This window comes from Aquarana catesbeiana, linkage group LG03, assembly GCF_042186555.1.
Source record: "Aquarana catesbeiana isolate 2022-GZ linkage group LG03, ASM4218655v1, whole genome shotgun sequence".
In the NCBI taxonomy this organism is placed as follows: domain Eukaryota; kingdom Metazoa; phylum Chordata; class Amphibia; order Anura; family Ranidae; genus Aquarana; species Aquarana catesbeiana.
This window is the reverse complement of record NC_133326.1, coordinates 741,264,751-741,278,769: the sequence shown is the minus strand read 5'-3', so window position 1 is coordinate 741,278,769 and position 14,019 is coordinate 741,264,751. Positions and strand designations below refer to the sequence as shown.

Genomic DNA, 14,019 nt, shown 5'->3' with positions numbered 1-14,019 from the left:
TTAAGCTTTTTGGAAAACATAGGGAAGGGTTATCACCCCTGTGACATTTGTTTTGCTGTCTTTCCTCCTCTTCAGAAGATTTCACCTCACTTTTTGTCCCAATGACAAATGTTTTTTGAAAATTTGGGGTTTTTTGTGGAACAAGGACTGGAAAGCATCAGTGGAAAGGAGAAATGTTTTTCCCATATTAAATCTTACAGGAGAGAATTTCCCTTCCTAGGGGTAGATTTCATCTCACTTCCTGTTGTCTCCTTCCGTTTGCAAGTAGGAGTCGTTTGCAAGTTAGATGTTTGAAAGTAGGGGCCTGCCCTATATACTCAGCAGAAATTTGGGCCTTAGGTGTTGTTGTGGCCACAACACTGTAAGCCCTCACAGGGCCCTGCTGTGAAATATTAGATCAAGAATTGTAATTACATGCCCCTGTTGAACAGGGGCAGAAAAACTGGGCCTTTGGTGGTGGTGGTGGTGCTGGTGCCACAACACTGTAAGTCCTCACTCGCTCTTGGTGGGTGCAGAAATGGGCCCTGCTGTGAAATATTAGATCAAGAATTGTAATTACATGCCCCTGTTGAACAGGGGCTGAAAAATTAGGCCTTAGGCACTGGTGCTGGTGCCACAACACTGCAACCCCTCACAGACACTCTAGTTGGAACGCAGGAACGAGCCCTGCTGCAAAGTATTGCATCAAAAATTGTAATTACACGCCCCTGTTAAACAAGGGCTGAAAAATTGGGCCTTAGGCACTGGTGCTGGTGCCACAACACTGCAACCCCTCACAGACACTCTAGTTGGAACGCAGGAACGAGCCCTGCTGCAAAGTATTGCATCAAAAATTGTAATTACACGCCCCTGTTAAACAGGGGCGGAAAAATTGGGCCTTAGTCACTGGTGCTGGTGCCACAACACTGCAACCCCTCACAGATACTCTAGTTGGAATGCTGAAATGAGCCCTGCTGCAAAGTATTGCATCAAAAATTGTAATTACACGCCCCTGTTAAACAAGGGCTGAAAAATTGGGCCTTAGGCACTGGTGCTGGTGCCACAACACTGCAACCCCTCACAGACACTCTAGTTGGAACGCAGGAACGAGCCCTGCTGCAAAGTATTGCATCAAAAATTGTAATTACACGCCCCTGTTAAACAGGGGCTGAAAAATTGTGCCTTAGGCACTGGTGGTGGCGCCCAGAACCAAAAATGTTCTTACAAGCTATCAGCGTGATCATTGAGGAGGAAGAGGATAATTACTCAGGGATAGTCACTCAGCATCAGCATAGGCAGTCTTTGAAGGGATATGAGATTTCAAAAAAAATTATTCGGTTACATCAGCATCAGGTGCTTGGTAGCTGGTGGTGATCCAAGACTGATTCATTTTTATGAGGGTCAGCCGATCGACTGAGTTCCAGGCTCCACCTCCATACTGACACAATCTTCCTCCTCCTCCTCCTCCTCCTCTGTGATCGGCGGGCACGCAGGAACACTGATTGGATAAAGGGGGCCTTGAGAGCTAAGGAAGTCCTCCTCTTCCTGCCTCTGTTCTGCCTCAAGTGCCCTGTCCATTATTCCACGCAGCTTGTGCTCCAACAGGTGGACAAGGGGGACAGTGTCACTGATGCATGCACTGTCACTGCTCACCATCCTCGTGGCCTCCTCAAATGGGGACAGGACAGTGCATGCATCCCTGATCATGGCCCACTGGCGTGGGGAAAAAAAACAAGCTCCCCTGACCCTGTCCTGATGCCATAGTCGCACAGGTATTCATTGATGGCCCTCTGCTGCGTGTGCAGCCGCTGCAGCATGGCCAACTTTGAGTTCCACCTGGTGGGCATGTCACAGATTAGGCGGTTCTTGGGCAGGTTAAACTCCTTTTGGAGGTCCGTCAGCCAAGCACTGGCATTATATGACCGGCGAAAATGCACACAGACTTTCCTGGCCTGCCTCAGGACATCCTGTAAGCCCGGGTACCTTCCCAAGAACCGCTGCACCACCAAGATAAGGACGTGAGCCAAACAGGGCACATGGGTCATTTGTCCCTGTCGGAGGGCAGAGAGGAGGTTGGTGCTATTGTCGCAAACCACCATTCCTGCCTTAAGTTGGCATGGCGTCAACCACTTCTGAACCTGCCCCTGCAGAGCTGACAGAACCTTTGCCCCAGTGTGGCTCCTGTCCCCCAAGCACACCAGCTCAAGCACCGCATGGCATCTTTTGGCCTACGTACTTGCGTAGCCCCTTGAACGGCTACGGAGCACCGCTGGTTCCGAGGACAAAGCACAGGAAGAGGCCATGGAGGAAGAAGAAGAGGAGGGGGTGGAGGAGAGAGGTGTGTCACAATCATTAGCATTTTGGAGGCGTGGTGGCGGAAAAACCTCCAACACTACTGCACCTTGTCCTGCATCCTTCCCAGCTGCCAGCAGTCACCCAATGCACCGTGAAACTTAGGTAACATCCCTGTCCATGCCTGCTGGACCATGAGTCAGCGGTAATATGCACCTTACCGCTGACCGCCCTATCCAGAGAGGCATGGACATTGCCTTCCACATGCCGGTAGAGAGCCAGAATCGCCTTCCGTGAGAAAAAGTGGTGTTGGGGTACCTGCCACTGAGGAACCGCACATTCCACAAACTCACGGAAGGGGGCAGAGTCTACCAACTGAAAAGGCAGCAGTTGAAGTGCTAGCAATTTTGCCAAACTAGCATTCAACCGCTGGGCATGTGAATGGCTGGGAGCAAACTTCTTTCGGCGGTGCAGCAGCTGGGGCAGGGAAATTTGCCTGGTACAATCTGACGTCGGTGTACCAAAAGCAGATTGCCCACAAGTACTTGGCTGTCACACACCTAATTCTACACCTTCATTCCTCTCAGTGCAGGTCTCAGAGAGGATTGAAGGTCTAGTGGGGTTGGAGATCTCAGCTGATGAGAAGCAAGGAGAGGTCCTCTTTGTTCTTTGGTGTGGGTCTTTTAGATACGTTTGCCAACGAACTGCATGGCAGGTCAGCATATGTCTGGTCAAGCATGTGGTACCCAAGCGGGTGATGTTTTGGCCACGTGAGATACGCTTGAGACATATGTTGCAAATAGCAGCGGTGCTATCTGATGCACTCATCTCAAAAAAGGCCCACACCAAAGAACTTTTGGAATAACGCACAGAGACTGCAGCACCCTGCACATGTGGAGCTTTGGGGTGTGATGCAGTCAATGTGCTACCCTTAGGCTGGCCCCTGGAGGGCATCCTGCCTCGTTGGTGATGTGCCGCCTCCTCCTCCTCCTCTCTCCTATCAGGCACCCATGTTGAGTCAGTGACCTCATCATCCCCTCCCTCCTCATCACTGGAGCAAACCTGGCAGTATGCTGCAGCAGGGGGAGCATGACTGTCAGATTGCTGTCCTTCTTGGGCACCCCCTCTGTCCGTGCTCATGTTACTGCCTTCATCGAGCTCAGTATCATCATCAGAGCCTTCCAAACGCTGGGCATCCTCCTGGAGCATGTACCCAACACTGTGGTCAAACAGTTCGAGGGACTCCTCAGGAGGACATGGTGGGGCTAGGGAAGGAGTCACTGATGACATTGAGCCGAGGGAAGAGGCCGCTGCTTTGGCCAGACAAAGTACCCTGGGCATGGGTGAGAGAGGAAGAGGAGGATGAGGATGGCTTGGTCATCCACTCGACCAAGTCTTCCGCATGTTGCGGCTCAACACGGCCAGCTGCCGAAAAAAAGCCCAAGCGTGTCCCACGGCCACGTGCTGATGAGAATGCACCGTCACCATGACCAGCACTAGACACAGAGCCTGCTTGCACTCTCTTATTGGCTTGTGACTGTCTGCCTCTCCTTCTTGGCCCTAAGCTGGGATATATATATATATATATATATATATATATGTACTGATACTGCAGCTAGCAAAATCAACTGCCTGCCTGTAGTATGAGAACACCACCAAGCAGGACGCACCCCACTAACTTGTAGGTTTAGCTGAACACTGTGAGGTGGACGCACCCCACTAACTTGTAGGTTTAGCTGAACACTGTGAGCAGGACGCACTGCACTAACTGTAAATAGTCTAGCTGCCTGACTGTGGTACTAATAGGATCAAAAGAACACCAGCAATTTTCTTCAGGTAGCTGTAAATACTGTAACAAGACAAGCCTGCCTGTCCGTAAGAAGATAACAGGAATGGATCTAGCTGAACACTGTGAGCAGGACGCACCCCACTAACTTGTAGGTTTATCTGAAGACTGTGAGGTGGACGCACCCCACTAACTTGTAGGTTTAGCTGAACACTGTGAGGTGGACGCACCACACTAACTTGTAGGTTTAGCTGAACACTGTGAGCAGGACGCACCCCACTAACTTGTAGGTTTAGCTGAACACTGTGAGGTGGACGCACCACACTAACTTGTAGGTTTAGCTGAACACTGTGAGTAGGACGCACCCCACTAACTTGTAGGTTTAGCTGAACACTGTGAGGTGGACGCACCACACTAACTTGTAGGTTTAGCTGAACACTGTGAGTAGGACGCACCCCACTAACTTGTTGGTTTAGCTGAACACTGTGAGCAGGACGCACTGCACTAACTGTAAATAGTCTAGCTGCCTGACTGTGGTACTAATAGGATCAAAAGAACACCAGTAATTTTCTTCAGGTAGCTGTATATACTGTAACAACATAAGCCTGCCTGTCAGTAAGAATATAACAGGAACAGTTCTAGCTGAACACTGTAAGCAGGACGCACCCCACTAACTTGTAGGTTTAGCTGAACACTGTGAGGTGGACGCACCACACTAACTTGTAGGTTTAGCTGAACACTGTGAGCAGGACGCACTGCACTAACTGTAAATAGTCTAGCTGCCTGACTGTGGTACTAATAGGATCAAAAGAACACCAGCAATTTTCTTCAGGTAGCTGTATATACTGTAACAAGACAAGCCTGCCTGTAAGTAAGAAGATAACAGGAACGGATCTAGCTGAACGCTGTGAGCAGGACGCACTGCACTAACTGTAAATAGTCTAGCTGCCTGACTGTGGTACTAATAGGATCAAAAGAACACCAGCAATTTTCTTCAGGTAGCTGTAAATACTGTAACAAGACAAGCCTGCCTGTCAGTAGGAAGATAACAGGAACGGATCTAGCTAAACTGAATACAGTGTATATATATATATATATATATATATATATATGCAACACCTGGGATGCATTTATATACACAATACACTGTAAGTGCAGCTAACTGACTGACTGTTCTGCCTAATCTATCTAACTCAAATCAAATGTCACTGTCTGTCTCTCTCTCTCTCTCTCTCAATGAACGCCGGAACACACACTACACAGGGCCGCCGTGCAGGCGGCCTTATATAGTGTGGGGCGTGTACTAAATCCCCTGAGCCATAATTGGCCAAAGCCTCCTTGGCTTTGGCCAATTACAGCTCTCTGTTCAGACGGTGCTGTGATTGGCCAAGCATGCGGGTCATAGTGCATGCTTGGCCAATCATCAGCCAGCAATGCACTGCGTTGCCGCAGTGAATTATGAGCCGTGACACGCCACACGAATTTGGCAGGAACGGCCCATATCATTCACAATTCAGCGAACGGGCGAACAGACGATGTTCGAGTCGAACATGGGTTCGACTCGAACATGAAGCTCATTCCTAATGATCAGTGTGCCATTTAGGAAGGTACAAGTGCTGTCCATCCTGTCATCACCCCCACCCTCTGCAGCAGGCATGCCCTGTGCTAAAAAAACGAAGTGTCATTACCAGGACTCAAGAAGACAGAGCTCACAATCCATGCTGTGGCCCGTGTATAATCCGCCCGAGCCCAGCCTGCCCCATCCTGAAGCGAATGCCGCTCGCAGCCGCTTCGCGTGTACGAACTTTCCCAAGCCCGGCCAACTTCGGTACGGCGCATGCGCAATTGAATGGTCAGCTTGCAGCCATCTTTTTTATGGGCACCGTTGCCCTAACGGACATTCACGGGCACCCTGAAAATGGGCTTTAATTTATGGGCTGCCCATAAATCTACAGACGGTTGGCAACACTGGTAGTAGCAGACATATATTGTATGTAGTATTTGCTTTGTATTATAATTGTTGTTGTGTAATTATTATTTGCAAGTATCAGGATCAGGTGGTTCGGTGGTTTGTTACATAGTTACACAGCCGTATAGTAACACTGGGGTTGTGGTAACACTTACCTCTGTCTGCAGGTAGGTTGTCTGTCTGTGTAATATAGAGCAGAGCTACACTAGTTTGTTATTTAGTGTATAAAATATGTACAAAGATAAAGAATGACAGAAAATACAACAAAGACAAAAGGACAGACACAGTCTGGCTGTGAGAATAAAACAGAAAAAAACTTTTTCTGAGGATTATCCTGTGACAGGAAAATGTCAGGAACATCCGCCATTCACCGGTTAGACCGGCACCATGGGAATCACCCCGTCCATATCTCAGGATCCTCAATTTATGGATGTGGGTGGAGTTTAGCCATCAGCCAATCAACCCTGGGGGGGAGTTCCCTGCCCAGCCCACAAGCCGGTCCTGTGTTCTGAAGGAACCAGAGCTAAATGGACCATGAATGGTTCTGATGGATGAGGATTGGATTTTCAACACCGGCATGTCAGTCTGATCCCAACAAGACCAATCAGTGCTTGTCTGGTGTGATCAGACTCCATAGAACCATTCTGGGGGTTTCTCCTGTATTCTATCCTCACTACACATACAATGTTATATGTACATGTACCCCAACATGTCTACAATCAGGAGGAATTATTTCCATCTCTCTACAACTAATATTTTATTTTGTATGAGAGATAAAATAGATTCCTCTGATCTCTGATATAAATCAATGTCTGGCAGACAGTTCGGGGTCTTCTCACTGTATCGGCCTCGTCCTCTGCTGGGCTTGTAGATGAAATGACTAGGACTTCTCTTTGAGGCTCAGTGAGATGACAATTTTATATCTACAAGGATGGGGGGATATTATTGTCATCTAGGGGTCACTTCTGGTCTAGAAACTCGCTCTGTCCTTCCAGATTCTAATTGAGGACCATTTGTCTATGATTGGTCACTGAATGAAGAGAATATGGAGTCCTGTGTGTCTTCTGGTCTGTTTTGGGTCCAAATTCAGCCCAAAATTCAGGGAGAAATCGGACCTGAAACGATGTATGTAGACGCACCGGACCCCCTGCTGTGAGCCGCTGTGAACTCCAGTGTGACCCCAGTCTGATCTCTGATAGTCAGTGGAGGGGGAGGGGATGAAAGCCAATAACAGCGAGTGACCTGAAGGACTATGATGGGAACTCCCAGTGTAACCAGCCAATCAGAAGTCTGTCTTTGTATAACTTTCATCTAGGTGACATGTCTGGATCCCTCACATAGAAGATTTATACCAGAATCCTGCAGAATATTATATCATTTATAGGATAATTCTCACGTCAGCCTCTGCAGAGTACAGCCAGGATGTCTGAGCCCCTCACATAGAAGTTTTATTCCAGAGTCTTCCAGATTATTCACTGATAAATGCAGTGTGGTGAGAGATCGGTTATTGATAAGAATGGATCTGAGATCATCACAGCCGGAGGAAGTCACATCACAATACTCCAACCTGCAGAGACAAATCCAGACACATGATATTATATTATAAGATGAATATGAGGAATTATTCCCATTTAGTGAAAAGTAACATAACATCACTAGAGCGGAATATCAGGATATACAGAATGTTATACAGAGGAAAGATCTTGTTATTAGCGAATCTGATAAAGGTGAAGCTGTTGTAGTACTTATGTCTACACAGTATAAAGAGGGAGCGCTATGACAGCTCAGTCACCCTCTTATGTACCCGGTTATTAAGCAGGACCTCACACAGTGTTTCATACAGGGGCTTCTGGAATTGATAGATAAAGGAAAGGATCTGGGGGTTTATGAAATAAAACAGCAGAATTTCTGATGGTGGATACCCCAGTGACCCCAATATTCCATCACCTTCCTAAAGTCCACCAATCAGGAGTTCCCATTGAAGGTCACCCGGTTGCAGGAATAGGATCCCTTATAGAGAATGTAGGGGGGGGGTGGATATACATTTCCAGCCTTTAGTGCTGAGACTTCTGGGATATATTAGAGATACGAGTACTATATTGGTGGATATTCCACATTTACAATGGGATTCTACATTCACATGGGGGACACTTCACATTAAAGCACTTTATTCTTCCATCCCCCATTCTTTAGTGTCTCCAGCAATCAGATATCATCTCCATAGATATAGATCATATACTAGGATGTTACAGGAATTATTACAGAGGATGTAAATGATGAAGGTTTTTTACCTTAACCACTTCAGCCCCAGAAGGATTTACCCCTTTAATGACCAGAGAACTTTTTACAATTTGGCACTGCGCTGCTTTATCTGGTAATTGCGCGGTCATGCAATGCTGTACACAAACAACATTTGTGTCCTTTTTTCCCACAAATAGAGATTTCTTTTGGTGGTATTTCATCACCTCTGGGATTTTTATTTTTTGCAATATAAATGAAAAAAGACAGAAAATTTTGAAAAAAAATATTTCTACTTTTTGTTATAAGAAAAATCCAATAAACTCAATTTTAGTCATATATTTAGGCCAAAATGTATTCAGACACATGTCTTGGGTAAAAAAGTAAAAGTGTATATTTATTGGTTTGTGCAAAAGTTATAATGTCTACAAACTATGGTACATTTACTGGAATTTACACAGATTTTACTTTAATCTAATCTAATTTCTTGAGGTGCTAAAATGACAGGGCAGTGCAAACCCCCCAAATGACCCCATTTTGGAAAGTAGACACCTCAAGGAATTTGCTGAGAAGCATGTTGAGCAAATTGAATATTTTATTTTTTTTGTCACAAGTGATTGAAAAATGATAAAAGAAAGAAAAAGTACACTAAATGATATATTGCTCACACATGACATGGATATATGTAGAATTACACCTCAAAATACATTCTGCTGCTTCTCCTGAGTATGGGGATACCACATGTGTGAGACTTTTTGGGAGTCTAGCCGTGTACAGGACCCCGAAAACCAATCACCGCCTTCAGGATTTCTAAGGGCGTAAATTTTTGATTTCACTCCTCACTACCTATCACAGTTTCTGAGGCCATAAAATGCCAAGATGGCACAAAACCCCCCAAATGACCCCATTTTGAAAAGTAGACACCCCAAGATATTTGCTGAGAGGTATGGTGAGTATTTTGCAGATCCCGCTTTGTCAGAAATTTTTGAAAATTTAAAAAAGAAAAAAAAAATGTCCTTTTCTTTCTTAATTTTCCAAAACAAATGAGAAAATACTCACCATGCCCCTCAGCAAATATCTTGGGGTGTCAATTTTCCAAAATGGGGTCATTTGGGGGTTGAACTGTCCTGGCATTTTATGCCCAACATTAGAAGCTTATGCCACACATCACCCACTCTTCTAACCACTTGAACCACCAAGTCCTTTCTGACACTTTTTTTTTTACATGAAAACATTTTTTTTTTGCTAAAAATGACTTTGAACCCCCAAGCATCATATAATAAGTGAGTTTGCCACATCCCTGTATATATAGAGAAAGTTAGAATACCCCCAATTGGGACTTTAAATTGGCAAAAACGGTGGAGTGCAGTAGAATACAAAAGTACGTATATAGAGTAGTTTCTCTCCAGTAACCAAGAACACTTTCTGGTAACCAAATCCGGTACCCAACGTGTTTCAGGTTCAAAGTCCTTTCATCAGGGGTATTTGTATAGGAGATTTTAAATTTGAGATATGGTGAATGGCACTGCAACCAAACACACAGAGTATTCAGGCAAGACTGAAATTAACATTGTCAGTGGATGGTGTATGTAGAGGTCTAATTCAACCTATAGATTTGAAATGTAATGACCCGCAGGAAAGGAACGTGTGAGTGGTCCCTCAGGCCAGAGAATGTGCAGCTGGTAATAATAACTTTACAGCTTCTATGGAGATCTCACAGTAGGGGTCAGAATAGGACATTGGTCAGGGTCCTGTGTAAATGATGACACTATGTTGGAATGCTCTGTACCGTTCCTTAAGCTATGTACAGGGGGTCCATAAGGAACGCCATCCGGTCTGGCAAAGTCTGCAGTCATATATATGATATATTTTTTTAAAGAGGCCCTACAGATTAAAATGGTGGGTGCTATATATATATTTTTTTTAACAGAGTATTTGCATAGTGATTTTTCAAACACAATTTTTGGGGAAAAAACTATTTTTTGAATTGTAATGCACAAAAACACACTATATTGCCCAAATGGTTAGTGAAATATAAAAGATGATCTTATTTCGAGTACATAGATACCAAGCATGACATGCTTTAAAATTACGCACAGCGGCGACAAACTATATACATTTTAAAAAGCCTTTAAATGCCTTTACAGGTTATCACTTTAGATTTACAGAGGAGCTCTACTGCTAGAACTACTGCCCTCGATCTGACGTTTGCAGTGATACTTCACATGCATGGTGCAATTGCTGTTCACATATGTCACAAGACTGACACTTGCATTCACCTTTACGCGTGTGCAAGGGGGGACAAGGGTGGTTTTATTTATTTAAATAATTTATATTGCTTTTTATTCTATTTTTACACTGTCCCTTTCATTTTATTTTTTAATCATTTTTATTGTTATCACAGGGAATGTAAATATCTCGTATGATAGCAATATGTAGTGACAGGTACTCTTTTTTTTGAAAATTTTTGAGTTTATTAGACTCTAGATCTCGCCTCATCCCTTAAAAGCATCTGACCACACCAAGATCGGGTGTGATAAGATGCTTTGCCAATTTCCCAATGGCGCTGTTTATATCCAGCAAAACTGAAGTCATGAAATGCTCGTAGCTACCGTTTTTTTAGGCCATAGAGATGATTGGAGCCATTCTAGTCTCCGATCAGCTCTATGGTCAGCTGGAGGAACCACCGGCTGCATCCTCGGGTTCCACAGTGGGACAGCAGAGCCTGAGAAAACTATGACCCGCATGCTTGGCCAATCATAGCGCCGTCTGAACAGAGAGCCGTAATTGGACAAAGCCAGGGAGGCTTTGGCCAATTATGGCTCAGGGGGTTTAGTACACGCCCCACACTATATAAGGCCGCCTACACGGCGGCCCTGTGTAGTGTGTTCCGGCGTTGAGACAGAGATAGAGAGAGACAGAGAGAGAGACAGACAGTGTCATTTGAGTGAAGGTAGATAGAGTAGGCAGGTCAAGTCAGTTAGCTGCAGTTACAGTGTATTGTATATATATATGCATCCCAGGTGTTGTGTATATATATATATATATATACACTGTATTCATTTTAGCTAGATCCTGTTCTTCTCTTCCTAATATACTGACAGGCAGGCGTTTTTACAGTATTTCTAGTTACTATACTGTGTACCCTGCACAGTCTCACCTACAGTATAGCTACCTGCAGCCAGGTGCTTGTGTAGGCTCATTGAAGTATTTCCAGCTACTGTACCATGTACCCTGCACAGTCTGACCTACAGTATAGCTACCTGCAGCCAGGTGCTTGTGTAGGCTCTTTGAAGTATTTCCAGCTACTCTACCATGTACCCTGCACAGTCTGACCTACAGTATAGCTACCTGCAGCCAGGTGCTTGTGTAGGCTCATTGAAGTATTTCCAGCTACTGTACTGTGTACCCTGCACAGTCTGACCTACAGTATAGCTACCTGCAGCCAGGTGCTGGTGTAGGCTCACTGAAGTATTTCCAGCTACTGTACTGTGTACCCTGCACAGTCTGACCTACAGTATAGCTACCTGCAGCCAGGTGCTTGTGTAGCGTTGTGGAAAATTTTATATTACTGTATTGTCATAAGTCTCCCAGTGTCTGTTCAATCGTAGACCGCTCTAAAGAGCCGACTGGGGCAGACTGACGCTGGTTGAGATCTGTTTGGTAGTGAAAAGCTCTTTGGGGATGTAGAGAAATGTTTGCGGAGTGGGGACATGTCCGCCAGCTAAGTGCCCCGGTGCGATGCACAGAACGATCGTCTGGTGGGGGTGTGTTCGCTCTGCAAAGACATTGTCAGTTTAACGAGTGTGCTCTCATGTTGCCCCTGTGTGCCTAATCAACACATTTGTGGCCCAATGAGTGTACACCTGCCGATAATCTCTCGTCCACAAAGACAGTAGAATAATCCAGGTATACATTGTTCTCTGGAACAATGTATAATAGGGATTTCTATCAACGGAAATACGGGAGTCTTTTGGGTTGTTCTGGTTGGAGATAGGGTTAATGTTTGAAAGCCAGTGGCTTCTAAAAACATGCATGCACCCTGTCTCTGCTCAGACACACCCATAAGACTTCTATAGTCATTGTTCATTGGTTGTTGCATTTTCCTGTGTTGTTAAATCCTCATATGGTCATTGATATCCTGTGAGGTCATATCCTGTGAGGTCACAAGCTTTGTAAGAGGTGTTATTGGCTGTTGGAGGCCGAACCCTCGAGCTTTGGGGACTTCCTGTTATGCTAATAAAGAGTGAGCACACAGCTGAGGAGGCAGTGTGATCTTGGAACTGGAAGCATGAGGATGTGGTTTGTCTAGTTGTGTGCATGAGGCACACACATCAGAGGAGGGGCTACATCAGAAGGAGAGATATATGATCAAAAGGTAAGATGCATTTATATCATTAGACAAAATTATTATGATTAGAAACAGGAGATTTGGCTGTGTGCTTTGCGTACAACCAAATTTCCCTAACAGTAGGCTCATTGAAGTATTTCCAGCTACTGTACTGTGTACCCTGCACAGTCTGACCTACAGTATAGCTACCTGCAGCCAGGTGCTTGTGTAGGCTCTTTGAAGTATTTCCAGCTACTGTACTGTGTACCCTGCACAGTCTGACTTACAGTATAGCTACCTGCAGCCAGGTGCTTGTGTAGGCTCATTGAAGTATTTCCAGCTACTGTACTGTGTACCCTGCACAGTCTGACCTACAGTATAGCTACCTGCAGCCAGGAGCTTGTGTAGGCTCATTGAAGTATTTCCAGCTACTGTACTGTGTACCCTGCACAGTAGGGATGAGCCAAACACCCCCCTGTTCGGTTCGCACCAGAACATGCGAACAGGAAAAAAGTTTGTTCGAACACGCGAACACCGTTAAAGTCTATGGGACACGAACATGAATAATGAAAAGTGCTAATTTTAAAGGCCTATATGCAAGTTATTGTCATAAAAAGTGTTTGGGGACCTGGGTCCTGCCCCAGGGGACATGGATCAATGCAAAAAAAGTTTTAAAAACGGCCGTTTTTTCAGGAGCAGTGATTTTAATAATGCTTAAAGTCAAACAATAAAAGTGTAATATCCCTTTAAATTTCGTAGCTGGGGGGTGTCTATAGTATGCCTGTAAAGGGGCACATGTTTCCCGTGTTTAGAACAGTCTGATAGCAAAATGACATTTCGAAGGAAAAAACTCATGGTATGGTCTGGTATGGATATTAAGGGGAACCCCGGCCAAAATTTTTTAAAAAAATGACGTGGGGTTCCCCCTAAATTCCATACCAGACCCCTCAGGTCTGGTATGGATTTTAAGCGGAACCCCGCGCCAAAAAAAAAACGGCGTGGGGTCCCCCCAAGAATCCATACCAGACCCTTATCCAAGCACGCAACCTGGCAGGCCGCAGGAAAAGAGGGGGGGACTAGAGTGCGCCCCCCCCTCCTGAACCGTACCAGGCCACATGCCCTCAACATAGGGAGGGTGCTTTGGGGTAGGCCCCAAAACACCTTGTCCCCATGTTGATGAGGACAAGGGCCTCATCCCGACAACCCTTGCCAGTGGTTGTGGGGGTCTGCGGGCGGGGGGCTTATCAGAATCTGGAAGCCCCCTTTAACAAGGGCACCCCCAGATTCCGCCCCCCCGTGTGAAATGGTAAGGGGGTACTTACCCCTACCATTTCACTAAAAAACTGTCAAAAATGTTAAAAATGACAGTTTTTGACAATTCCTTTATTTTAATGCTTCTTCTTTCTTCTATCTTCCTTCATCTTC

General features: G+C 45.4%; 1 protein-coding gene across 2 annotated transcripts in view; it reads right to left on the bottom strand.

The window, feature by feature from the left end:
• Window positions 1–14,019, bottom strand: part of LOC141133875 (NACHT, LRR and PYD domains-containing protein 12-like) — a 981,044-nt gene that overhangs the window by 857,329 nt on the left and 109,696 nt on the right. Inside the window, exon 7 of one of the 2 annotated variants that reach the window (XM_073623467.1) lies at window positions 7,423–7,593. The exons of the other annotated variant lie outside the window; for it this stretch is intronic. Coding sequence (XP_073479568.1) covers window positions 7,423–7,593 — 171 coding nt within the window. The remainder of the gene's footprint in view (window positions 1–7,422; window positions 7,594–14,019) is intronic. 2 annotated transcript variants of the gene reach the window in all.